Source organism: Nymphaea colorata, chromosome 3 (assembly GCF_008831285.2).
Source record: "Nymphaea colorata isolate Beijing-Zhang1983 chromosome 3, ASM883128v2, whole genome shotgun sequence".
Classification (NCBI taxonomy): Eukaryota; Viridiplantae; Streptophyta; class Magnoliopsida; order Nymphaeales; family Nymphaeaceae; genus Nymphaea; species Nymphaea colorata.
In genome coordinates this window covers 892,728-920,045 of record NC_045140.1, presented here as the reverse complement: position 1 = coordinate 920,045, position 27,318 = coordinate 892,728, and the positions used below count along the sequence as shown (strand labels likewise).

The following is a 27,318-nucleotide window of genomic DNA, read 5'->3' as shown; positions in this document are numbered from 1 at the left end:
GGGTGCACACTTAACAACATAGTTTCTCCTGCCACTTTTACAGGCCAACATTAAAGTATTATTTATGAATTTGTTGCTTCAAGATTAACTCACATGAGTGCTGGTGCAGGTCCAGCATTTTCTAAAACAACTTCAGTGCAGGTGCACTAAAGAATCTAATATATATAAATACATACATATAATACACACATATACATATACATATAGAGGAGCTGAAATCCTCGTCCGTCTGAATGGTCCGGAACCAACGTCCTATATATATAATATGAAATATCAGATAAGTCCAGCCCACTTTTGTAATGGCCAGGTGCCTTTTGCACCCATGCTGCAACCAGTTGTAAGCTTGCAGCAGCCTATTTGGCAAGCCCCATGTGACATAGCCTTTTAAGGATTATAAATGTTTATTCTCTGGAACATCAAAGAAGAAAATTAGAAAATGCAACCTTAAATTCTTTTCAAGTTTTTAAATTCCAAAAAGCTCAAAGAAATTCCTAAGTCAACAGCATAGAGATATGATAACAAATGCAAATTGAAGTTCTTTGTTTTCTTGCTAACCTCCTCATATGTGCTTGGAACAGATCTCGCTCAATGATATCCAAGAAGGACTGAAAAAGACCAAGTAAGCATGTCAGCAATGAAAAAGTTACTTGTATCACCTACAGACATCGAAATACAGTATTAGCAATACTTTATGTTGAGCAAATATTAAAGCCCTGTGTTGCCCGCCGCCAGCTATAGCAGCTTCATCGCCTGCATTATCTGTGCCTATTCCACATTCCTCCAGGATCTCTTGAAGAGCAACTAACTTGGGAGAGTGTTGAAGTTCATGCAGACATGACAAATTTTCAGCACAGTCAGGAATGACATCAGAGATTTGATGCACAAGAGACCGTGAAGGCTTTTCACCAAGGACAAGTAGTGGATGGCTACACACTTTCAGCAAGTATTGGATAGCCTGAGATTCATAATTCAACATAAGTAATCTCCTAAAAACTTGGACAGACGAGCACTGGAATAAAATACTCCAGTAACTTTGAAAATCAGCTCCCACTTGTACCTGAAAGACATGGGTAGATGCTTTTGATGGAGCCGCTACATCTGCTATGCTCTGCTGGTCCTCTGATTCGACCAGTAATGAGAGATCCCTTCTTGCATCAGAATTGGAAAATTGCTCATAAAGTGCCATCTGAACAGGACTCAGATCACAGTACCTGTCCTGGATAATTTTCTCAGGAAGATCAGATAAAACCTCATCTTTTGTTCGGCGAAGTAGGAAAGGCATAACCTGTTCAATTGACAATAACACTCGACTTAACACACACCATAGGAGCTCAGCTTTCTCATGGATAAGAAATCAACATCAAAAGAGGACCTGTTTATGCAGTGCTTCCATAGCTAAACAACCTGCTTCTGCATCCTTGGCAGAACATTTTGAATCTTTGGCTGCAAGCAGCGGCTTTCCATAAGTGGCTTGAAACTGACATGGCCAATAACAAAGTAAGTACCAATGAATATTCATAAAATGAGTACATTGTTTATTCATTTTGGAAAGTCGAACATTTTAGGACACAATTCAAACGCATCAAGGTGAGACACTAAGCACACACTGTTCAGATAAGAAATAGGAACACACTGTTCAGATAAAGAAATAGGATTGAGTACTCTCTTTGGTAGCAACTAATACAATATATTATGGCTGCGCTTGAACAACCATTATACAGAGATAAGGTAAACTTTCAAGAGAGCTGCTTACAAGCTTATCCATGTTAAGAGCAAATTTATTTAGCAATCTCATTATGTCAACATGATCTTGAATATTAGTTTCCTGATACTTCCCTTTGGTTCACTTAGCCATTCTTTGTGCACATGCAGCTAGAAAAAAATATGTGACACTATCTAATCAACCTATACGATTATTTACAAGCATAAAGACAATATTATATGCAGATCCTACTGATGATGCTAAAGGTCAACCATTTATCATATAACCAGAATCCTATGCCACAAACAGTGAGTCAGCTGTCAAAGCAATTTTAGTACATACCGTCCAGCAATAACTGGTTCATATGAGACACATCATTTCAGCAAACACAGTACACACACATAATATATACTAAAAGCTAAGTCACATGGGTACTTCAGTAAGGTCCACGTACCCGTGTCGTCGTACTCGAACCCAAAATGGGTACTTGGACACACTCGGGTACCTTTAGATTCAAACTACTTAATTTTACTTTGATTTAATTTTTTCCACCTTACTTGTCATTCTATTCTTAGAGTTATTGTTCATTAACTGACATACTAATGTTTTTATTTATATCACTTGTTTACTAAAATGTTGCTATCATTTTGATTTTTTTGTGTTATTTTGCATATATACATACATATATCCTACCGTACCCTCGTACCCACATTTTTTAAAGTTGTTGTGTCTGTACCCGTATCTTTGTACCCATACCCGTACTCAAACCGTACCCGTACCCATGTGACTTAGACTAAAAGGTGTGCTTTGAAAAGATTTTTCTAAATGCAACTGCATAGGATTGGACCAGAAACACATGCATCTAAATATACAGACATGATGATATCTAACAATAAACAACCATTTCTCATTTTAATAACATGAATATCTAGTTCTTCTTGCATCTAAAAATACTAAAGCTAAGGCTTCTGGTTGTTTACTCGGCATTAGGATTTTAACTGTGGAGACTAAGATAACTAGCATTTGTAACCTACCAAGAGTAATGTGGAGGTTTCCAACCAGGGAGGTTATTCACATTTACTTATAATTTAATGTTGGACATTAAAATGCCTAGTACGCTCTTGCAAAAGTAATGAGAAGGTTTTAGACAATCCGGTATTCTGTAAATAAGTTCCCCACTTAAGAAACTAATTGAGGGCTTGAGGAGAACAGCCTAGTCGCTTCACATAAATAGCAGAAGTAAAATGAGGGGAGGGAAAACTGGCTACAAATTCCTAAAAATAACACTCTGAGGGCAATAAAAAGTCAAAAGGCCATCTCTCTCAATCCCTCTCACACACATCCCCTTCAAATTTTAAGGTAAATTTCTCTCCTTCCTCTCAGAACATCAATCAAATAAAGGCCAAAAACCTCAGGAAAACAAGTACTGATTGCAGATTTCATGTACCATAAGTTTAACAAATACCTGACGTTCGGTCCCCAGGAAGCCAGGCATTAGAAAGTCAAAAAGTGACCAAAGTTCCAAGACGTTGTTCTGCAACCACCAGATAAAATAAGTCCGAAAATTGACAAGCACATCTTCATCCACAAAAGCAAATTACAAGGTAGCATGTGAAATTTTGACCTGAATAGGAGTTCCAGTGAGAATGAGGCGGTGATCAGCTCTCAACTGTTTCACTGCACATGTAACTTTTGACTTTGAATTTTTAATAATGTGCCCCTCATCTAAGATACAATAATTCCATAAAATTGAGTGGAGATGCTCAATATCCTTCCGGACAATATCGTATGATGTTATGATAACATTGAACTTGCTGAAGTTATTGCGGAGGGACTGGCGCTCTTGAATTGAACCAACATACTGGAGAGGTGAGATTACAGATTCATCAATATATTTCTCTATTTCATAGGCCCAGTGTGCAACTAATGTTGAGGGACATATAACTAAAGATGGAAATTGACTCGTCTTTGAATTAGAAGACCGCTGTTCTTCTATATCAGATGCCACAATAGCAGATGCTTGAAGTGTCTTGCCAAGCCCCATATCATCACACAAAATTCCATGAAGCTTAAACCGTTTCAAGAAGGACAACCAGTTTATACCTTCTTGTTGATACCTATAAGCATCAAAATTCCACGCAATGCTTCTTAGCTTTCGATAACATGTGGAAACTTACAAGAGCAAACAACAAGACATCAAGAAAGACAAATCATATCACAGTAATCATAAAAATTCATGTCTAGTAAATGAATGATAAATCCAGCATTTTGTACCTTCTCAGGGTTACTTTCAATTTGGTGGAAAGTTTGTAATCATCAATATGAGAGCTATCAAGCAGTTGCTCGAGAAATTGAACATCTGCATTCTTAGATAAACTTTCATTTAGTCCAGTAGGAAGAGGAAGACCCCTAGCCAATGGTAGTAGAGGGACAAGGGCTGCAAAACTGCTTGTGACACTCTGTCTTACAGCTTGATCACTATCACTCATACAACCTAGAAGAGGCACAACAAGCAAAGGTGCATAAGGCACAAGTTCAACTCCTAATCCCTGTACAAGCAAGCTTATAAGCATGCCAGCGCCTTGTCTGGCATAGACAGATGTAGAATCCCTCAACATCGGCAGCGCTCTTTCCATCACAACTTCCATCACATTGGTAGTATTTGTTATTGCCATTGTAGTAATACATTTTGAAGCTGCCAACCTAACTGCAACATGTTGATGATGCAAGCAACTAAGTATACTAGGTAGCAGCAAGAGCAATTTCTTCTTTAGTGTAGTCAACAGCAAAGGTGAAATAGAGCGAACAACCTGCAGCTCAAAAAAGGAGTTGGTCTACTTAGAAACATGTACAAGCTAGTAAAACTGTACTTCAGCAGCATAAGTAGGCAAATAAGATTTTTTTTAAGCATAAGCAAAAAAATGGAATTATGGACTTAAAACTGAATTCTAGTAAAAAGAGTTCATGATTCAAAGTAGGACAGATCAAATTCAGCCTTGGTAACCTTTAAAAATGTGATCCATGCGCCTCAAAGTTGATGATCAATGATTAGCAATCAATGATCAACTGAGTTGATAAAAGTAAAATGATGGTAAGTTTTTTGAAGTGTGTTCCAATTAAGAATGTCATATATTGCACCAGATTTTTTGTAGTTAATGAAGATCTCCACCATATGAAATTAAGCAAACCATCTTCTAAACTAAATAGTGTTTTAATTTGTACACATATCATAAAAATTTCTTTGCAGCAATGCCAGGTGTAATCATTAACAGCAGTACATAAAGATCGTTATCACCACATATTTAATCATTCAAACCTTTATCATATTTGTGGCTGCTAAAGATCGCCATGCCGTATTTAAATATCCAATATTTTTATTACATTTTCCAGAAAAGGATTATCATCCCTGCCCTTCTATGTGGGCATTACACACTCCCACACACACACTTGAATGACTATACATAACTTGGCCTCTTACTATCTAATGCTGTGATTGTAGCCCTTTTCAGTGTGCCAACTGAAGGTGGTGACAAACCATGTGTATCAATCACACCAAGTGCTCGGGTCAGTTTTGCATCAAGTATTTACAGTTGGTAACTTGGTATCATAAAAATATTCAACATGTAGACTTAGAACCTAACAGGTGAGATCGGGTGTTTCTTAAGGTATTTGGATTGTCAATATCTGAACTGTGGGGATTGGCACAATCAAGGTCCTGTATTTGAAATATTGAGATAAGTGAATAGCCATATCATCTACAATAATCTCAATATTACTCTTTTGTAACATAATGTTTTTCATGTACAAACCAAACTCAGCTACAAGCTAGGATGATGTCTGTGCGACCAGCACCCAAGTCAGTATGAGTGGGGGCATTAAAAATGGCGCCTATGCAGCCCAAGTTGTAGGTTAGGCACATATAACGTAAGGACTACTCTGTCGAAGTCAGTCAGTTCCAAAAAAAAAACAATGGACAAAAATAACAACAATTAAATTGTCAAGATTCAGTGTACATAACATGGCCCATTGGTAGACTAAATTCTGAACGTCAAAAGCTCCTTAAGAGACTACACATAACATTATCAGTATAATGACAAAAGAGGAGACAAAAAATCTTCTTTCACGATAGAAAGGAGAAGAAGAAGAAGACAGAGCAAAAATAAGGGTAGAACAGCAATTTGGCTAAAAAGAAAAAGTGAAAATGAAAGCAAGACAAAAAGAATAAAAAGAGGAAAAGAAGATGGAAAAGGAAAAAAGGGAATGCAAGCAGATAGAAAGATGAGAAGAAGAACTACAAAGCAGGTGGCAGCACATCGACAGGAACAAGAAGAAAAAAGAAAAGAAAAAATAGCAAAAAAAAAAAAAACAGAGAAGGAAACATACATGTCTGTTGCAAGAATGGACAGAGGGAAGAGGGGATCCATTTTGACCATACAAAAATAAGCCTTCTCTCTTTTTCATGAATACCATAGTCAAAGGATTAGCCATTGACTTCAGAACCATGACTGAGTAAGGGAGAGTGTGTGTGTGTGTATATATATAAACTTATAAAGACAGAGAGAGATGCTAAAATTATTTGAACCTAGTTATTGTTCTCTATAGATGTGATCTATGGGCTGGTTTATTGCTGCCTTTCTAAAAATAACTTCATTACATGTGGATCATATATATATATATATATATATATATATATAAAATTTCCCTGACAGCGACAAGCAGACACTGCTAGGGCACATGGATTTTTACACAGCATCCAAAATTACAGACAAGATGTGTCTAGTGGATTTAAATATATATATATGTGTGTGTGTGTGTGTGTTTTTTTAGTCTAATAGACTAAAATAAATTTCTCTTTCTCTCTCTTGCTCTCTCTCTTGTTTAGTGAAAAAAGAAGCTAAAGAAGGGCAGCATACTGCTCAAAATAAAGAGCCTCTCCCAAAAAGAGGTTATTTTCTCTCCCAAAAAGACAAAACACTAACTTAAAATATGCTATTTTCTTGTGCAAGAAGAGCTATTTCCTTGCCCATGAGACTTTCTTGGGCAGAGAGATCAGGGAGGGAGTAACATGGGTCTCTCTCCTTTCTTCCAGTTGCTGGAGGATGAGAGCTAAGTAAAATTATACTATCTGTTCCTTGCAAATTTTATAAAGAGATCATCTTTTAGATTTTGAAAGAAATTGAAATGACACACACACAAAATCGTGTTCGAGTACCTACTTTCTCTTTTCAAGCTTACTGTGTCTAATACTTCATAGTTCATACCTGTGTCTGACGCCCATATCCGTGCCTATACAACAAACCTTGCCTTGTCTAACACTTCATCTATCATATGCATTGTTCAAGGAGGGAGAGACATGGTCTTGCACTTGGTGATGTTATTTACATGTTTGTATGTATAGACTCGGACACGTGCCCTACATACTATACAATGTTAAATAGCCTCCACCCTCTTCTTTTGCTAATTTAATTTTGGATTTCACCATTAAAGATGGTTTTACATATTCTGATGGTGTAAATTTGTTTAGCATGACCAACAGATGAAAAATCCCCTTTACATGTATTTTAACCAGAAAATGTGTTTTTTATGCACAAAGGCTTTGCTACATTTTCAGCCATTGGTTTTTGCCTTTTTGGACATCATCTCTGCTGTCAACTTGGTGACTAGTTGACTGAATCAATGACCAGCCGACTACAAGATCATCAACTCAGATTGGCCATGGTTCATGACCGATTGGTTGATTGGGTAAGTTACAGGTCTTAGGTGCATTTTCTTCCTTTTTTCCGAGAACCCCCTCCCCCACCCTCTCTCTCTCTCTCTCTCTCTCTCCCTTGTGTGTGGCACACACACAGATAGATATCTCCCTTAGGCTACTACTAGTTACTTACTTTTGACTAGACTTTTTTAGGACCTTGGCTGATGTATGCTCAACTCCTAATTATAACAACTTATGATATCACCAGAAAACTTTATAACATGGGAGTTCAGCATTCAAAAGTTAATTTCTGCTCATTTCTTTTTAATCATTAGTGAGATCCACCACTAGCACCTCCTTGAATAAAGGACATGGGGAGAGTAGGCAGGCATTGAGTACCCACAGTTCACTTTCCATACACACAGAAAGTAAATTCTGCCCACTTCCTTTCTATTCAAGGGCATAGGAACAGTACATACATTTACCAGCCACAAGTCCCTGCACACACACACACATATACATGTATATGTAAAGTGAGTTCTGCCCACTTCCAGTCGTTAACCAGACCCAGACCCACCACTGGCACCTCCTTAAAGGCATAAGGACAGTAGACACACATTGAGTAGCCACAATTATATATACATAGATACATACATATAATATGCATGGCAAATTGTTAACTGTCAATTGAGTTTGATCTGACACCTCTTAATCAGATCAAAATCCTCATATTTACTTAGTCTGCAACTCTGCATATCTCATGAAGCGTACAAATATTTTCATATATATAGATATATAATTATATTATATTATATTTATATATATATATATATATATATAAACTTAATACCATGTGTCTGTGTGGCATTTTAAAGAACAACTAATAAATTAATAACGTTACGTCTCTTTGCATATCCATGTTTATATATTTGATTTAAGCAGGTTAGCACCAAAAAAACACCATTTGCAGATATTTTCACCTTCAGATGGTTCCATTTTATTTCACCTTTCCAAGTGGGAAGCTTAAGTCTCCTAGGAATCTCTGATACATGTGTTTTCAACAAGTGCCTGCCCCTTGACACCAAAAGAAGATGTTTATACATGAACTTTTTAAAAGAACAAAAAAGAAAACTTATCCCCTCAATCTTATTTTGATTTGTTTATTCCATAATGAAATTTAGAGCTTAGAGACCATCACCTTTGTGCAGCTTGCACCTTTGATTGCCAAGCCTGCTCCAACAACTCAAATATTCAACAACCTCCTTGTTTTCTTAAAAACGCCCTCAAAAATATTACCCATGTTTTTTAGTACACACGGTAAGCATGGTGAAGAGTACATGTTCAACACCTCCTCCATCTCCCGAGCCAAAACATGGAAATGCAATCAAAGAAATCATTCCACCAAATGTCCTAATGAACAGAGAAGTGCTCTTTGTTCAATTTGAAAAAGCATGAACAGGAGGAACAACCCTTAACAAAGAAAAAATGTGATACAAGATACAACAACAGTGCAATAATCTGCCATTGGATCAGAATAACAAAAACAGAATGCTGGTAGATTGCTCCGCAAAGAAATAGCTTGTGGAAAAAAATAAGAACAAGATTGCCTGCCTTGAAATTAGAATAATCAAATTAAGGTGCCCAAAATGGTCAAATTGCAAGAACAGCAATCATTCAAGACTAAATCAAAACAAACCTGTAGATTGTTGATCAAGACTTGAGGATCGCCTATATACTCAGTGTTTTGTGCTGCTGGTGCTCCTTCTGTTAGATGTGTAGTTTCTGTGACAGCTGGCTTAAGTACCTCAGTAAGGCAATCCCATAGTTTAGGAAGTTTATCAAATAAAGAATCACCAAATTTGTCACATAGGCACTTTAACACAAGCTCTGACCCCCTCCTGCCTATATAGCCTTCCATTTTTGACCTTTCATCACCAGCAGACAACATATGGACTCTGGCCTTCTCACCTTGTCGAGTTTTCTTCAATGACAATAATTCTTGATCTTCCAAAATCTCCATTGACTTCATCACAGCTGCTTGGGGCGTCTCAGAAGGATCCATGCATGTTAAAGTGCATAAATTCTTGATTAACTTTTCATTTGGACTTGGCTTACGAGAAATGCAACAGAAAATAAGCTCTGCTAAAGCTTCCGCTGCCTTTTTCTGCAATATTTCTTCCTGCAAAAGGTAGTTTAACAAGCAACAGAAGGAACCATTAGCATGAATATGAAAATAAACCAAGAAGAACATTGTTCATTGCTGCGTCTGAATTTTGTTCACCTGTTCCCTTTTGATTGCAGCCATCAAAGGAAGAATTATTGGATTTAATTTAGCAGGAAGATCTGACATCCATGTAACAGCTCCTGCAACTAAAGCTGTAACTGTAACATGCAAATTGCTCTGCAAGACCATTTAGATACAGAAAAATGAAAAGCAATCAGCAGAAAAAAATGTCAATTACAACATTTGAAGGAAAGAATCTGCTTCCAAGAGTACATATGGAAAAAAAATGATAGTGATACCTTACTGTCAGCTAGTTATTCTACAATAAATAAAGACCCACGGTTGCCAACTGTAGTATGATGACTTACCAAAATGTATGAGCAAAATCAAAAATGCGGTTAACATGACAGCCTAAGTTAATACTTGATAGCATTAGAATGAGGTAGAACAGTTCATACTCTATGGACTGAAGCAATGATTATATTTTGCAAAAGAATGCAAGAAAATACAATTAATTATATGGCAAAAGCATGCAAGAAAACAGCTAACACTTGCTACATCTCGAATAAAACAAGTTCTTCCATAGATCAACCGAAGTGCTGCTAGAGATCAAGCAGCACATTGAAAAAGAAGACGAGACTATAAAAGTGACAAGCACCTGGACACATTTTAAATACCCAGCAGTTGACAAGAGACGTTGCTTGGATGACTCCACATCCTCCAAACCATGCCTCTCTGTAGTACCATCTTCATGGGAAGACTCGCTTGGCAGCAAAAGTTTCGAAGCAAAAGAGATTGCTTCATCCACAATAATTGTTTCCATTGAGAAAGAGAGAGATGACAAAATATCGTCAAAGAGTCCCGATGAAACAGCCGCTCGGTGTAAAAGAGCTGCCTCATTCCGCATCTTCATGTATGTCCTTGTCAGTTCAGAATAAGGGTGAACTAAATCTTTTGTAGGAAATGCTGGATCAGGACATGAAAGCAAATCCAGTAATAGTTTCTGAAGAGGGTGGACAAGGCTAAGCATAAGAGCAGGCATTTTAGGTTGATCTCGGAACTTGAGCTCTTTAAACCAGGCAGCAAGAATCATTGAAGACACCTAGTCCAAGAAAATATAAGTCACCTAAAATGAAGATAGAGATACATATCTCACCAAAAAAAATGAAGTGAATTGATGAATAAGACCAAGTTACCTGACGCTGAACCCCTGATAGAGATTTCAGCTCATTTAACAGTAGATCAACTATATATTGCATTGATGACTCTGACAACTTTGATGCAAAAATGCCCAATGCCTCTGATGTAGTTACCCTCGTATAGGTGACCGACTTTTCACTGTCTGCACCCACAATTATTTTTGTCGAATTTGTAGAAACATCGACATTCTGCTCTTGCTCGGGAATCCCTCTTGCACCCTGTAAACTAAAATTTCCACCAGAGTCACTCTCCCCTTTTACAGCCCTCATCTTTGCAGCAGCCTTAAACTGGCTTTTTCTGGGTAGTATTACAGGCCAAAACATTTTTGTAGCGTCTAAGGCAGAACCATATGGAGTTGTTGACAGTTCCAGCCACGACGAATAATATGAACCCGCAGCAACATCCAGCTCCTCACTGGGACACTGAAAATAAAGTGTAGAAATCAGAAGCAACTAAACATATAAAAGAATCAAATGAACAGAAAATACTAGATGAACAATTAAAATTACAGAGAAACAAACCTGAAGGAGAAGCCTCCAGACTCTTTCAGAACATCGTAAAATCTCATTGTTTGCTTCAAGAAGCAAGTTCTGAAAAACAATCCGAAATGTCTCACTTAAAATACTAGCAGGCCAGAAACTAGTAATGTTGGACTCTGATGAGCTTTTATGCGCAGCTTCAAGCAACCTTTCCTGTTCATATCGTTACATTTCAAACATTAGCAACCAAGTTGGTCTGAGACATCCAAGATAATTAAATGAAGGATTTACAGCCAACAGTCCAAGCAACAAAAGTTTAAATGACCTTGATAATAACCAATTACTTTTTTTTTCAACATTAAAAAACTGTGCTTTCACCAAGATGGTACTAAACCAATTTATTCTCTAGCAGCAGACAAATGAGCTATGTAACACAAACTCTTTAAGGAGGTCATCACACCTGAGTCATACTTGGAATGGGTACTGGTGCTTCTCCAACTACCAAATTCAATTGTCAGACATTAAAAGCATGGTCAACCACAAACATGCAAGGTAAACTTCACCCAGGCTCAAGTTTGGTGTTGTCAAATGAGCCACAGTTTCATACATTCATTTGTTTAGGATCCTAAACAATTTTAGTTTTCATTTTGGTATGTACAGTTCCTAATTTTTGTCATGCTTTTGATATGAAAAGGTTTAACAATTCACATACATATATAAAAATGTGTGTGTGTGTGTGTGTGTGTCCCTGACTCAGGTTTTTTAACATTGCTTCACACCCATTGCCCAAACTGTTTCAAATCGTTTTGCACCCTCGCCTGCACCTGCGCATGTATTCACAGCCATGCCCATGTGATATAGTTGCTGAACAATTGAAAAGTCATTCCAAAGATTTGTTTTCAGTGCCAAGTACCACACAGGCCGTTTGGAAGCTGGAACAGTATGTAAATGTTCCACAAATCTGCCCCAATCTAAATCACATGGGTACGGGTACGGGTACGGAGATATGGGTACAGGTACGACAACTTTAAAAAATGTGGCTACGGGGGTACGACAGGATATATGTGTACATATATGCAAAATAACACAAAAAAATCAAAATGAAAGGAACATTTTAGTAAACATGTGATATAAATAAAAACATTAGTATGTTAATGAACAATAACTCTAAGAATAGAATGAAAAGTAAGGTGGAAAAAATTAAATCAAAGTAAAATTAAGCAGTTTGAATTTAAAGGTACCCGAGTGTATCCAAATACCCATTTTGGGTACGGGTACAGCGACACAAGTACGTAGACCTTACTGAAGTACCCATGGACTTAAGCCCCAAACTTTGGGGCAGGTTCATGGAAGACCCACAGAGTGTTCCAGCCGCCAAAACACCCCATAAGGAATTTCTATAATATTAGACAAGAAAAGCAATATATAATAGAAAATGGGCCTTTGGCCCTCAAGAAAGGGTATCATGACAGGACTAGTCGGAAGCTTTTTTTTTTAACAAAAAAAAGGAACAGGAAAGGCCAAAATACTGATCATCACAGCATTAGTAAATACAGAATGTGAATCCTGTTTGAAAAAAAAAAATCAATCACAAAAACAAAGTAGCAGATCTAAAAAGGTGCTTTCTCATTTCTAAGAATCCATGAACAAGCAAAATTGCCATTATAGGAAGAATTACAAGCAATATATTTTAAGAGCTCAGATCATTCTCTCACAAGCAGAAGAAAGAATGACTAGAAATTCACCAGAGTAGATATAGCAGCATGCCGAACTGATGTGATGCTATGTCTCATAAATGGCCACAACCGAGGCGCTAGAGAAGATAATGCGTATGGGTTTTCATCATTTTTCACACCATTTTCTCCAAGTTGCACATTTTCATTGAGATCTAAGTTCTTCTCCATCAATGTTGATGCTCCCAGCATTTTTGAAGCCACTTCTGGCTGAGAATATACTTCTGCCAATAAGTTCATAACACTGCAAGTTGATTCAACAGCGGAGATACATTTAGCCCAATTGAAATCTGGTTTGCAAACCACTGTAGGAGGAACCAGCACAAGTTGCATCAAAAAAAATTATTTCAGAGAAGTAAATAGAAACCACCTCTTTCTCATGGTGTTCTTTCCTAATAAACTATTACTATCTCTATCAGTGCACAAAATGATAAAGAGCATTGAGAAGTAGTTGAGTTAACAACAAGAATATTGATCCAATACCTGCTTGTGGATGGACTCAAGTCATCAAGATCAAGCAATATATCCCAAAGTAACATAATAATTGAATGTAACTTTAAACCCATAAAGGAAACTATAGGAGCGGCAGCAGGTATCAATGCTTCAGCAGCAACTGCTCTAACATCATCATCAGGGTCCTCTAGACCAGCTCTACATGAAGGAAGAACATTGCCAAGTAACTCATGAAGCATTTCCTGCAGCAGACAGATTTTCACAAGTATTAAACACAACTTTTGGCAGAAAAATAAAATTGCTAATTCCACACTCAACAACCATATATGGACAACATTAGACTGCACCAATTTTTGTCATTCCGCAGTATGACTTATAAAAGTTACTATCAGTAAAACCACTACAACGACAAACAAACATAAAGCATTTCAAGGAAGTCAGGCTAAGGGAACAACCTACCAGGAATGAATTGCAAATGTGTCTGAAAGCAAGACGACATACCAACTTGAAAAAATAAGAGGACAACAGGATCCAGCACAGGCTTTTCTCAGACCATGCCTTGCTTGAACAACCACCTTTCCCCATCATCTTATGTCTAATAACCAACAACTTCCAACAGAGATGACTTTTGATAATTAGATTGCCCAGCAACCATGAATACTTGCAAAATCATTTTCAAACGCAAAGAAGCATGACATGCTGCATTTGTCTTTCCAAGTAAAGTAAGACCTTTTTAACATGGACACACATAAAAGGCAGCTTCACCACATGTTGACACTTCAGGCAGCAGGAACGTACATAAGACATGCCTGCAACACAGTGAAAGCCATATGTCCAGTACAGTCAATGAAGATTGTGCCCTTTTATCCAGTTTTGGACTCAAGTCAACTTTGAAAGAATCCAATCTCTCTTTTTCTTATTTGATCGGTTCTAGAATGATTTCCCTTAAAGCTTTTAATTATGATTATTTTATCAATTGTAGCATCACTTTACTTAAAAGATTTTATTATGATCATTTTCATTTATGCTGTTTACTAATGTATAGAATATTTGTTGATAATCTTATTCTTTGTTATATGTAAATAGCCATGTACCTCAACTGTTTGAACTTTCTTTGAACCAGTTTTCGAACCTGGAGCCACAACCATTTGGCATGGAGAAAATTTTAAATGAAAAGAGCATACACATGATGATCCAGAAAAGGGGGTGATACAAAAAAAAAATTACAAGCATGGAGATGGAGGCAACTGCAGAGAACACGAGAACCAGTCAAACTTGAATGCATCAGAAACACACTACATAAAATTGTCTATAGTTTGCAATAGAAACCGAACTAGCAATGAAGAAAGATAAACAATATAAATCTCCAGGAAAATAAAAGATCTGAACAAATGTAGATGGGGCTAAAGAAAACCTGTCTAACAGCAATCAAGTACTTGATACCCAGAAGGCTGCCATGCCGAACCTCCCATTCTTGACGGTGCTGCAGAAATTGATAGACTTCAGGATGAAACAGAAACTTGTAAAGTAAAAAATAAATAACAAAAAAAAAACACCAGAGCTTATTCTTAAAATGGATACAAGTAACTTGATCAAACCATGTCATGCATTATATTCAGTACCTGCATCCGGAGAAGGACACTCAGTGTTTCATGAACTAGTGAAGGGTGTACATGCTTTATGACTGCACCTAGAGCTTGGGCACATGTTTCACGAACCGGAGCAACTACTTGATCAGAAACATAATCTCCAAATCTGCAATGCAAAACAGGTAAGTAACTATGCAAGAAAGCAATATAATGGAGAAGCAATGGATGATAAACAACATTCACCGCCCTTGTTTCCCCCTAACCAAACAAGCAACTACATGTAAAGCTAGAGAATAGCAACCAACAGCGTATGTGTAATTATCAAATACTACCAGGACAAGTTCACGAGTAAACTAGCTCAATTATCGGGAGTCAGAACAAGAAAAGGATGCAACACAGCATTACAAGATATATAACTGCATACATACCGGTCTAACGATAAAACACAAACCAAGCGAATTGCACATTCTTGAAGAAACTCCCAATTTTTTGCCCATGAATGCCTTGACAGTTTTGCCAATTTTACTAGTTTGGAACCTTCTGGAAAATTAGATAACGTATCCATCACTGTGGCAAAGCTACTATTTTTTGTTACAGTGTCATGTAACACATGATTTTGCTGAGCCTGTCTTTCTGAAAAATAAGAGCCAGCAGAATCTAACTCTGGCTCAACTTTAACAGGACCTATACTTAATCCACCTTGGTTGAAGACTGATAGATCATCCTCAGACTTCAGGCATATACCCTGAGCGACCTCCATGTCGGTAGACATATTGCTTTCTGATTTTTGTCTCTTCAAAACAGGTTGTGTCTCAGTTGTCAAAAGTTGCACGTTTAAATCAATCTCTCTTTCCCTTTTTACCCCCGTAATTCCACTCTTGTCATCAATCTGCAGAGACCACCAACCTTCCGAGTCCAAATCAGGCACAAATACACCAGCAGAAGCTGCTTGATGGGCGAGGATTTCCCTCAAAGCCATTACACTTCCATGTCGCACTTCCCATACTGAACATGCACATCAACCAAGAGTAAAATGTTGCATACAGTCACTTGATAGACAGAAAAAAGAAACCTTATTGAGATAAACATACAATAAGCTTACTGGGATCAAACATGTCAAGCATAAGCTGCTCAGCAAAGTGACTAAATGGCCACCTTCCAATCCCTTCTTGCTCAGAATTCTCATGATCTGCCATAGTTTCTAAAGAGACCTACATGAAGCAAATATATGAAGAAGGCCAAATGAAAATTTGTTTCCTTCATTAGTATGAAAAGTGAAAACCAGTAAGCCATGTATGGATTCAAGCAGATACGTAACACAAGAATGAACTCCAAGCAAAAAATACAAGTTCACCAGCATCTATCGTTATCTCAGTTCACTCGCAAAAAAATAAATAAATAAATAAAACTATAAGATTACCCAACATGTATAAGATTGATCTGTGGGGAAGAAAAAGATGATAAGGTAATATTTGCTTGAAGCTTAAAGATCCTTACAAAAAAAGTCATGACTCATGAGATAAAACTCTATTACCCAAAGCAGCAACTGCAACGTCATGGCTACATTTTTAAAATGCACTGCGGGAACTTGGAAACTAGCTTTTGACTACTATCATGAATTTTTATACCCAATAAATGGTTTTTCTCCATAATATTACGGGACAGACCCTTTCTTTCAAGAAAGGAGAGGAGCATACAGTGGGTTAGCTGGGATTATTGTTTTTATAAAGTTGCAGGAAGACTGACGAAAAGAGGACTTACAGTCAGCTGGGCTAACAAGGGAACTATCTCCCATGCCCACAGATATTGTGATATTTTCGAAAACGTTGTGACATTAACAAGAAAATGCCAAAAATGAAAAAAAAAAACCTGTTTTGTGAAAAAAAAAGTGAAAAACATATCAATCGCATTTTTCCCCTTTTTTGTTTTTTCTTTTTTTTAAGGTCGGTGACATCATAGATCACCCACTCACAGAAAACGTGCTTTACTCCAAAAAAACGCAAGAAAAACAATTAAAATGATACAGGAATAGATATGTTTTTCTTTGAAAAAAGGTCAAAATAAAAAAATGGACTTTATTCAGGTTTTGTTCCTGTCTTTTCGTGTTTTTTATGTTTCTTGATATTTTTTCGTGTTTTCCCTTTTTCTCATTTTTTGGTGTTTTTCACATTTTTCACGTTTTTCACATTTTTAATTACCATACTTTTATATTTGCATTTTTCACATTTTATTTGTTTTTTAGCTTTTTTAAAATTTGCCAGGATTTTCCCAGAGAAACAATTTTGTTGTATTATACCCGAAAAAAAACTCGTTGTTTTATACCCGAAAACAATATTCGTGACAATGGATTCACCTTTAATGTTATAAACTTTAATTATTTATTATCATTCTTATCATCATTAAGACATCATTTTTATCATTTTATCTCGTTATTTTTAACGTCTTATTATTAGTTTCTCATTTGTTTTATTTTTTCATTTTTCAAAAATTTTAGATTTTCCCAAAATTTTCCCGACAAACAACTTTGCCGAAAAATACCCGAGAAAATAAATGAAAAATAAAACAAATGAGAAACTAATAATCCCCCATACCGCTGTGACATAAGATTCTTGGGCTTTTAACGATGAGATTTTTCTCGGGTTTTTTTTTGGCAAAGTTGTTTGTCGGGAAATTCTGAGAAAATCTAAATTTTTTGAAAAATGAAAAAATAAAAACAAATGAGAAACTAACAATAAGACATTAAAAATAACTAAATAAAATGATAAAAATGATGTCTCTACATTTTAAACTTAAAACTTAAATACCATTCGGCTCCTCCTTCTATCAACACCTCTTCCTCTTTCGACTTCTTCATCAGCCTCAACGTACCACAAGTTCAAGGTCGGCAATGGAAAGATTCTCCAGTCAGGCAACGAATGCGACGGACGGCAGGAGTCTTCAGCATCACCGGCAACATAAGGTTTTTTCTGTTTTCCACTCGACTCTGTTTTCTGGGGTTTTTGCATTGTTTCCCCTTTTTGGTTTTTCATATGCTGTTTTTCCCTTTTTTCCATTTAATTTTGTTTTTGGTGTGCTATTTCCCTTTTTTTTTTGTGTTTCCTTTGTTATTACTAGTGTTGTTTCTTCATGATTTAGGCTTTGCACTGCTGTATTTTCCCTAGTTCTGTTTTATTTATGCTTTACAGTTTACACGTATTTGATGATTTGGGGGTTTAATTTTTGCCTACGTTGACAATGTTTCTGTTAGCAGCTGCCTTCTACTGCTCTGCCATTTCTTCAAAATCTGTTATTTCTCCAAAATCTGCCTGCTTACCTTTTGCTTAGGTTACAGATTCATAGACACATGGTTTGTAACTTGTAAGATACAAACTTTATATCTTTAATTATAAATATTGTTCTGTTGTAAACTTTTAACCAAATAGTATGAATTCTGTTTCAATTTTTTTTTTGGTGAAATTTTGCATGCTTTTTCCGCCATACCCCGGTACCAAGATGTCCAAAAATCTCTGTAACCATAGCTAGTGACTTGCCCGTACCTATGTGACTTAGCCAAGAATGATATTTGTGGCTATGCTATCTCCACATACTTCAGAACACCTAGAAAAGGAAGCCATCATAAAGTAGCTTTTCCATTGACTTCAGCTTTTGTATCGGTTTGTTAATCTGACTGAGCTTAATCTTACCTCAAAAAGAATTTGTGTCACCTTCGAAATATCCTTTTCTTCACCTTCTAAAATTTTACAACCGCTTTTATCTCAGAGGAAAGACATTGATGACTATTTCATAACAAAAGATAAGCATTTGTTATTAAAGAGTCCAGAACATTCTTCACTTATTATAGTTTAAAATGACATAAACAAGCTCGATAAAGCTTCTAAAGGAAAAAGTAGTGCATAGTTATCAACTTATTGGAAAGAAAAAACAACTGGACAGAAGAATGGTGTTTCCTTGGTCAGTAGAATTGATAAGCACTGAATAATTACTTGAATATATAAAGAAAGTGAAAAAGAAAAAAGGTAAGAAAGGAGAATAGGCTTACTACCTTCTCAGAGACTACTGGTTCTAATGATCCCGCTTTAGGTGTCAAAAGATTTTGTGAAACTTGTGCTTCACTATCATCTTCTTCACACCAACCTTTCTGCTGGTCTTTCACATTAACCTTCGCCTTCCTCTTCAGAAGATTTAACTCCCTAGCACTCAATCTCCTAGACACGTAACTAGGAACCATACTTGCAACAAGTTGATGTATATGTTGTCCAGACTGATATCTTTGATAACCAATGTTTGTACCATTATCGTGCAAATAAAATTTCTGGCTCATAAGATCCTCATCACGAATCATATCACTGACATCTATGAATTGTTCATATACATCCAAACCTGGATAGCAAATAAAAATCTCAATCAGAATAACTATTACCGCAGAATGAAGACCATAGAAACAAGCGCACTTGAAGAAAAAGCTAACTCATTGTATCTAGTAATAAAAAGAGTAACAGAAGCACATCAAGTTTCAAGATGGTTCTCCTTTCTTCCTCCCACACAAAGCTTCGGAAATTTCACTCAATAAGAATGATCACATTTAAGACACAGATAGTTTAGATTCAGACAGTTTATACTTTATACACATCAACTTAACATTTCATGTTAAATCATTGCCAAACTTATCATTCCTGTGCTTTTATCATGATGGTTTTGCTTGGATATTAATTGGAAAGCCTGTTTTCTTCAGGGAAATCCAATGAACCTAAAAGCTTTAAAAATATATAAAATTCTCGCATATTAGGGGTCAAAGGAAATAAAAAAATCTCAGGGCTCCCTCTCTATCATTGGGCTTGAGAAGAGACCTGGTGTGACAAGATTTGCTTCTCATTTCAATTGTCAGAATTCAATTTGAGACAAGAAAGTCTTGAGTTTATGGTTCCTTCAAATGAATGCAGATTTGTAGAAGAAGCTGAAAAGATGATGCCAAAGAAAGAACAAATCTTATTTAAAATGAAGACTTTGGAAAAGGACAAGAACAATTTAATGCTAATGACTCTTTGGTAGATGGAAAAGAAGCTACAGTGGTGTCACTTGTATGAAGGACATAATAGAGCCAAAGAAGGTATAAGGGCTGCCAAATTGGAATATGGAACATTAATTTAACCAATACATCTTACAACTGATAAATCCTCACCTTTAGACCTGTAACGGCTCAAAAAAAAATTCTTAAGATATTTCCAATAAGCAAACGTTAACCTCCTTAACCCTTCTCCTGTAAACCTTATACTTTACCTAATATACCCCATGATTATCTGCTATTATAGAGCTAAAACTTGCCACTGCTACTTAACAACAAGTTGGTTTGCAAGGACACAAAAGGTGGTCTTTGAGGCAAATCATCTACAGATCAAACTCCATCATACCTTCAGTCACATCCCAATCTGAAAATATAAATACACACACACAGCTTTTAAACAAACACAACCAAATGAAGGCCATAAAGATAACCCAGTAGGCCAGTATATACATTTCAACCTTGGGAACACCAAAGATTACATATATCCAAATCTCTATTAGAAGTAGACGACTTTCCATTTCCTGTTTCTTTCTTTGTTATGTTTACGTGTTTTGTAAGTTTTACAATTGTATGGGACGTTGCTTAGCTCAAATGGCTATACTCCCAGCTGTTGGAGACTGACCACTAGTTCCCCATTCCCTGTCCCTTGTGTTTAGACTTTAGATATAGCAGATAGAACACCCATTTTAAGTATGTTCTTTGCGTACACGAATAGACAATTACTCCTACGTGCCTAAGAGCACACTTTTTATGTGCTTGGTGTGAACCACCTCAATCCTTGTAAATGTATGCCTCACGTGCACTTCTCATCCATGTTTGCAACAAAAATGCTTAGCTTAGCACTTACTGAGCTACTTCTGCAAATAGCAGGCTCTTGGCAGATAGAACTACATTAAACACATTTAAAAGACAACAAGGAAGACGAGTGACATGCATCATCTGCAGAAAATTGGAAAGTTAACTAAAAGGCAAAGCATCAACTGATCCAACAAGAGAAGCCACTGGAGGATTAACTGCATTAAGCCTGGCAAGTATTAGATAAAGAACCAAACTGCCAGTGCCAACTTTCCTAAATTACCAGAACAAGGCAAATCGAGAGGATAATTGTTTAAATCAGTAGCCATCATTGAACCCATGGTAGACAAATAACTTTCACAAAACAATGGTATGAAGCTCTTCTTAGAAACCAGGAAAACATGCACTGGTGAGCTAATCAGCTCACAATACTGTGCTACAATAAATTGTAAGTAACTAAGTTACGGAATATCAACTAGGTTGAGAAACCGATCAAGTAACTCAGAGCAAACAGGAAAAATTTTCCATTTAGTCAACTAAAACAAGATTATTACATATTACACCAACATACACACAAGCTATGATGCTAGGAAGGGCCTAGGTGGTAGACCATTAAAATGGACTAAGCAGGGGCCTTGGCAGGCCAAAATAATAACTGCTAGAAAAAAAAAGTGAGATATTGAGATGGTTCATAAGATCAGAGATATCGGAAGCACAATAACTAACTTTAGTGAAAACATAAGATATGCATATCAATAGTGTGTGCATGTAACAGCAAACAAAGGGAAAAGGAGGACAAAAAATAAGAAAGGGAGGAAAAGCATTCTTCTTTAGAACTTGTATTTGTATCTAGTGCCTAGGCAGTAGTACCTAGGTAGCCTACCTAGGTACTAAAGCTTACTCGAGAAGGAGGCTATCCAGGGCGCAAGCATGTGCTTACGCGAGTAGCCACTAGCCAGGCAGGCAGGCACGCTTTTGACTGGTAAGTACACAAAAGTTGTTAAGTATAGATGAACTCATACTAACCCAATCGACGGCGAAGATTCTGCTTTTGACGAGCCAAGCGTTCACCAGTGATTTTGCTATTTTCATTAGAAACATCATACTCCTGGACAAATCAATTTATGCATTAGTAAGAACCACTATCACCAATGCAACAGACAAACAATGCACATGCCACCCCAGGGTCAGTTCAAAGTATCAAAGAGATTTAAGATCCCATTTAGCATCCTAAGCAATCATAAATTAATCAAGTGTATTAATATTAAAAACACATCATTAAGACAACCAAGAATCACAACAGAAAGAATGTCTTTAACCTAGAAAAAGGTACATAAATGTCTAGGCCAATATACAAAGTACAAACAACATCTTCCCAATAAAAAAGGTCTTGAACCACACTAAAAGGTTGACTATATCTTTAGTAGCTTTTTCCAAAGATTAACCAAATTACACCATCCTGAACCCATATAAACAAATCGAAGCATGTACAGTTAAACATTTGTTACGCCAGGTTGAACTGGCTGAGGACCTAACACTGGTATAGTTACAGTCTCCCCACCATCCCTCGGTTTCATCTGTGGAACTTCAAATATTTTTTATGCTTCGCAGGTACTTACAAGGGACCATAGGCACCAAAGAGATACTATACTAACCTGTCATTGTCAAAAGAAAAATGTATTATCAACTATATTTAACATAGATTGGACAAACAGAAAATTTTCTTCAAAACTAGTTGCTTCTGCATATGCTCTTGTGTGATAAGTAATTTAAGAACCGCAATGCTACTTAAAGTTTTCTTTAGAACTAATTGCTTCTGCATATGCTCATCCGATAAGTAATTTGAGAACTGAATGGTGCTTTGAAAGTAATTAAGTTCTGAATTTGCACTGCATAGAAATTGCCAATTCGCCTCATCGTTCCCAATAACTTGAAAGCACAATATCTTTCAAACTATCAGCTGAAACCTTGCAGCAGACACCATTAGTGATATTTACACATGCACAGAAAAGCTGAAATACCATGTGGCATCATGTCCAATGTACAGAGACAAAAATCCATTATGCAGAGGGTAGTAGTCCTATGACAAGAATCTTCTTAACTAGTGCAAGAGCAAGTTGCCTAACATTAAAGTATCTTTCAATAGAAAGTCACATTGACAAATAATCCCTCTTAAGGACTGGAGGGCAATAAAAGATACGCCTAGATATGCAGCCCCAACATAAGGAATTATAGTACCTGGCCCCCCGATGCCAACAAAGGTGCACCAAATTCCAACACCTTGCCTATGTCAAAACTGCAATCATAAAAATAAAATCAATACATTTATTTGTATTTTCATTTATTTATTTATTTTATAATCAAATAAAACTAGAAAAACTCCTCAAAAGAAATATGAATATTGGGAAATGTAAAAGCCAGAAAGGCTCAGAAGGTATGGCCAAAACATGGAAAGAAGCTGGAATGTGGGCCTAACCTTTCAAAGGACAGGCCAGCAGCTGGCGTTGGACTAGCATTACACCAGTGGGACACAAGCACCTTCACATCATCAGGGACTCCAGCCTTAAGCATCTCAGACTCTAGACGTGAGTACAGTTCATTCAGAGATGGGTGTCGAACATTTTCAGCAATTGCACCCACAGCATGGGCAGCAGCAACCCTGGTGTCCCAATTTTTGCTTCGAAGAAATTGAGATATCTTCAAAGATAAGAAAATTTGTGTTACTACAATGAGACAAATCGGACCAGTATCCAAAATCTAGAAGGGAAAAAACATTGAAAAGATTCCTGTGAAATGAAGGCAATAAAAGATCATTGTAAGGGACACCAATACGGTAATAAGCATATACTGAGTACTGCAATAAGCACACAGGATACAAGGAAACAGCATAACATAAATTCATACGCTGGCCTGCTGGGTGATTGTTAACCGCTTCAGCTCTGAAATTGATTCTGTCATTTAGAACTATGCAGAAGCAATTAATGATATGAGCCTAAGAAAACAGATCGCCATAAGAATGACTCCATGCCCAAATAATGACTCCACAACCTAGGCCTATATAGATTATGCAGACCTGTTTAAACAACAGTTTGCCTTGTTAGACACCTTGCGACTAAAATATACTGGTGATTAAATATGCGATGGCCAACACAATTAGATTTGTCAAGGCTATGGAAAGGGAAAACATCTTCTTTCTAAAAAAACGTGTGATCTGTCGGAACATTTCTCATTTCCCCGTTCTCCAATGTGGTATCACCAAGAACACAGAGAATTTTATGAATGAAAAACAAGTGGATGGCACATTTACCACCTGAAATCATGAGAAATGTAGCTAAGAACTTGAGTTACCGTAGTGTTAGGCAACAGGCTAGAACATGCCAAACCTGAACTGTTTTTTGGCAGGACCCATCCTTGTCACAAGGTGCAAACCCACAAAGTAGGCCATGTGGATTAAGTAACTTTGTAAAGGTGAAAGAAAAAGGGTCAAACAATGAAAGTGACTACAAATCGACAATTTGTCAAATGTCCTTGGTTAAGACTTAAGACTTAAGAGACAGGACACTGTTAATTATCATTGTTTTTGATGTCTATCTACATTGGTTAATATTGCAGAAGCAAAAAGAATCAGAAAAATAATAGGTACTGCAACAATTTAATGGACTATATACGGCACATGAAAACCAAAAAAGCTTATAAAAACACAGGAGGGCCACTAGCTAATAAGTGAGTAACAACCTTCTTTAGAAGTGAACTCAAATCCTGTGGGTGAGCTTTTGCAATGTCACCAATCTGTCGTGCGGCTGCAAACCTTGTTGCTTGAGTTGAACCCGCTAAACTTTAGTTAAAGAAACTACCTTAAGCAAAAATCAATTAAAATACAGTTTCTGCTCCCATCATCTCAGGAGTTGAGACTGACCATGATTATTAGTTGCATTCTATACCAAATATGAAACAGGTTGCACTGATAATTTCATGATAAATGAAAGGATACTGTCCAGCAATGTAAGTAAGCGATGAAGGCGAGAAGATTGTTGAGCCATAAAATCTGTACAATTTCACAGCCTTTCATCCGAGCCACTTGTGAAGGCATGTATAAAGTGTCCCCCAGCCTGTAAATGTCAAGGCATCGAACAGCACATGCACCTCTTTCTTCTCTGAATGAACTCTGTGTCAAGCATCATCACGCTAAATTCCCCAAGATATGAGATATAAAGTCACCTTCATTCAAAATGAAACTGAAAAGATCAGCACCGACTTTATCAGCTTTCTTGGGGAAAAAAAAAAGTCCTAAAAGGAACATAAGTCCACTGATGAAATTTAGAATCTATAGAATTCCAACCACTCTGAAATAATATGTATTTAGAAGATAGTAAATGCCTAATAAATGCTTCTATGCAATACAAAATTGCAACTACAGACTGCCCCAGCCATGTTTTCTCATAGGACTTGTTTGATGCCCTGGATCTTCTTCACATTGATTGAAGAAAATCCAGGTGTTGGGTGGCCATCTCTGGACCGATGCAGACATAGTTGAAGTTATCTGTGGATAACTTCAAAGTTGTTGTCATTTATAGGGTGAAGTACCATTAAATTGCACAATGCAAAAGGCCATCTAACGACCCTCCACCCAATGGGTAGCTAACCCTTATTCTTTTGCAGTTATGCTAATACACAGAATCCCATGTCCCTTCATTGGCAGCAGCAGCAGCAGCAGCAGCAGTACCTCAGTGCTGCTTCTTCACCAAGGGCATCTGAATTCACCCGTATCATCCACAAGACCTCTCATACTGACACAATGACAGAAGAACCCTGTCCATTCTTATCTCACTCCCTTGTTCCCATCTTTGTGTTACTACTAATCTTGGGATTTTATTTTTATGCCGAATTTTTTAAGCCAGATTACTAGAAATACAGAAATGCAGCAACATTTTGATTGAAACAACCGATCCATGTTCCCCATTCATCTTGCTCTTCTTAATGGGTTATCTGTTTTATTGCCAAACTGGTAGTGGACAAATGTGGTGGTGAAAGCACCCACCACCACCATCATCCACGGTTGTGCTGTGAATGCATCAATGCCCACCGAGCTGATAAGAAACAAAAAAAAAAAGATAGCTGTAGTAACACTGCTGGTACTATTAAGTATCAACTATCAACACATATATGGTCTCTGAAACAAGAGGGTCGATTACATGTTTGAATTATCGTTCCCTGGGTTGCCTGCAATGATCCTTTTTGGTGGTTGCATATAAAATATATCCAAATGCATGCTAAATAAGATATAGTGAGAACAACAGGAGACACATGCTTGGAAAATTCCAAAGTCGAATGATCCACTCAAAATAACAACAAACTCTAAAGCCCGTATCCACCATCTTCATCTCACGCACCAAAAAAGTCACAGTCCAGTTAACTCGGTTCATCAATGCAACACAGTACACCATGGCAGACCACTTTTTCTAACGATAACACCATGGCTACTACCATAGGTAAATTGTGAAGGCAAAAAACACTACCACAGAAACCAGTAGACACAGAGATAACAACCATGAATGACCACCATCTTCGTATAAAAACTAATGGATCCGGTGTGAGATGTGTTTCTTCCAACGTATCTTAGATCTACATCTTTGATGTGTCAAAGACTCAAAGGCATTAAAATGCAAAAAGGATTGTAGCGAGAGGAAATCGATGCAAAAAGTAGAAAATAACAAGATGAATGCCAGTGTAACTATTCAGTCTATTATACACTTCAATTACTGGGTTAAATAAAAGAATGCCACAAATTTACAAAATACAGTGTCCTTTGCCTGTCACCTATGCTTTCAACAGTCCTTGCATAAGGACGAAGATAAAAAGTCAGAAACACTGAGCAGCTCTGCCCACCCCTAAAAACCACACGGCTCAAGCCGGTCCTCCAGAAAACCAGAAACAGAAAAGATGGAAATCAAATTTAGTTGCTAAACTCGCAAAAAAAAAATGACAACATACAAATCTGTGTTGTGAATAAAGTTCATGCATGAGCACGCAAATATCATAAAATAAATGAGCAAAAGGGTTTTCAGACAGAACCCAGAAAAATAGCAAAACAGAACAACAAAGTGAAGAGGACATACAATAGGGCCAGAATGGGAACAGAAATAAGGGGAAGAGACCATGGGTATAAGAAGAAAAAATCAAGACCAGGATGAAGGTGCCACGGGAGAAAAAGAACGAAAGGTCGGAAGACAGATGAAAATGGAAATCGGATGGGCCACCAAAAATAAAAGTGGGGGGGTGCCGCGAGGAAGCAAAACAAATTGAGAACAACTTGGCGAGCAGAGGCTGCAGGAGAAAGGGAATAACAAAAAATAAGAAATGCGGGATAAAAAAATAAAAAAAACTAAAAT

General features: G+C 37.0%; 1 protein-coding gene across 3 annotated transcripts in view; it reads right to left on the bottom strand.

Annotated features, from left to right (window-relative positions):
- The window catches only part of LOC116251482 (TATA-binding protein-associated factor BTAF1), a 32,816-nt gene that overhangs the window by 5,182 nt on the left and 316 nt on the right, over positions 1 to 27,318 (bottom strand). Inside the window, exons 2-25 of one of the 3 annotated variants that reach the window (XM_031625783.2) lie at positions 24,921 to 25,164; positions 24,665 to 24,759; positions 23,406 to 23,626; positions 23,168 to 23,225; positions 21,956 to 22,037; positions 19,115 to 19,452; positions 16,175 to 16,283; positions 15,501 to 16,077; positions 15,106 to 15,238; positions 14,898 to 14,966; positions 13,514 to 13,725; positions 13,043 to 13,274; positions 11,340 to 11,510; positions 10,815 to 11,240; positions 10,277 to 10,720; positions 9,676 to 9,795; positions 9,091 to 9,573; positions 3,977 to 4,512; positions 3,327 to 3,819; positions 3,168 to 3,236; positions 1,373 to 1,477; positions 1,058 to 1,285; positions 689 to 955; positions 556 to 605 (exon numbers count right to left, since the gene is read on the bottom strand). In XM_031625783.2, the coding sequence (XP_031481643.1) occupies positions 556 to 605; positions 689 to 955; positions 1,058 to 1,285; positions 1,373 to 1,477; positions 3,168 to 3,236; positions 3,327 to 3,819; positions 3,977 to 4,512; positions 9,091 to 9,573; positions 9,676 to 9,795; positions 10,277 to 10,720; positions 10,815 to 11,240; positions 11,340 to 11,510; positions 13,043 to 13,274; positions 13,514 to 13,725; positions 14,898 to 14,966; positions 15,106 to 15,238; positions 15,501 to 16,077; positions 16,175 to 16,283; positions 19,115 to 19,452; positions 21,956 to 22,037; positions 23,168 to 23,225; positions 23,406 to 23,626; positions 24,665 to 24,759; positions 24,921 to 24,969 (5,567 nt within the window). In that variant the 5' untranslated portion in view covers positions 24,970 to 25,164. Of the gene's footprint in view, positions 1 to 555; positions 606 to 688; positions 956 to 1,057; positions 1,286 to 1,372; positions 1,478 to 3,167; positions 3,237 to 3,326; positions 3,820 to 3,976; positions 4,513 to 9,090; positions 9,574 to 9,675; positions 9,796 to 10,276; positions 10,721 to 10,814; positions 11,241 to 11,339; positions 11,511 to 13,042; positions 13,275 to 13,513; positions 13,726 to 14,897; positions 14,967 to 15,105; positions 15,239 to 15,500; positions 16,078 to 16,163; positions 16,284 to 19,114; positions 19,453 to 21,955; positions 22,038 to 23,167; positions 23,226 to 23,405; positions 23,627 to 24,664; positions 24,760 to 24,920; positions 25,165 to 27,318 lie in introns of those variants that run through there. The other 2 variants (XM_031625782.2, XM_031625784.2) reach the window with 2 other exon arrangements.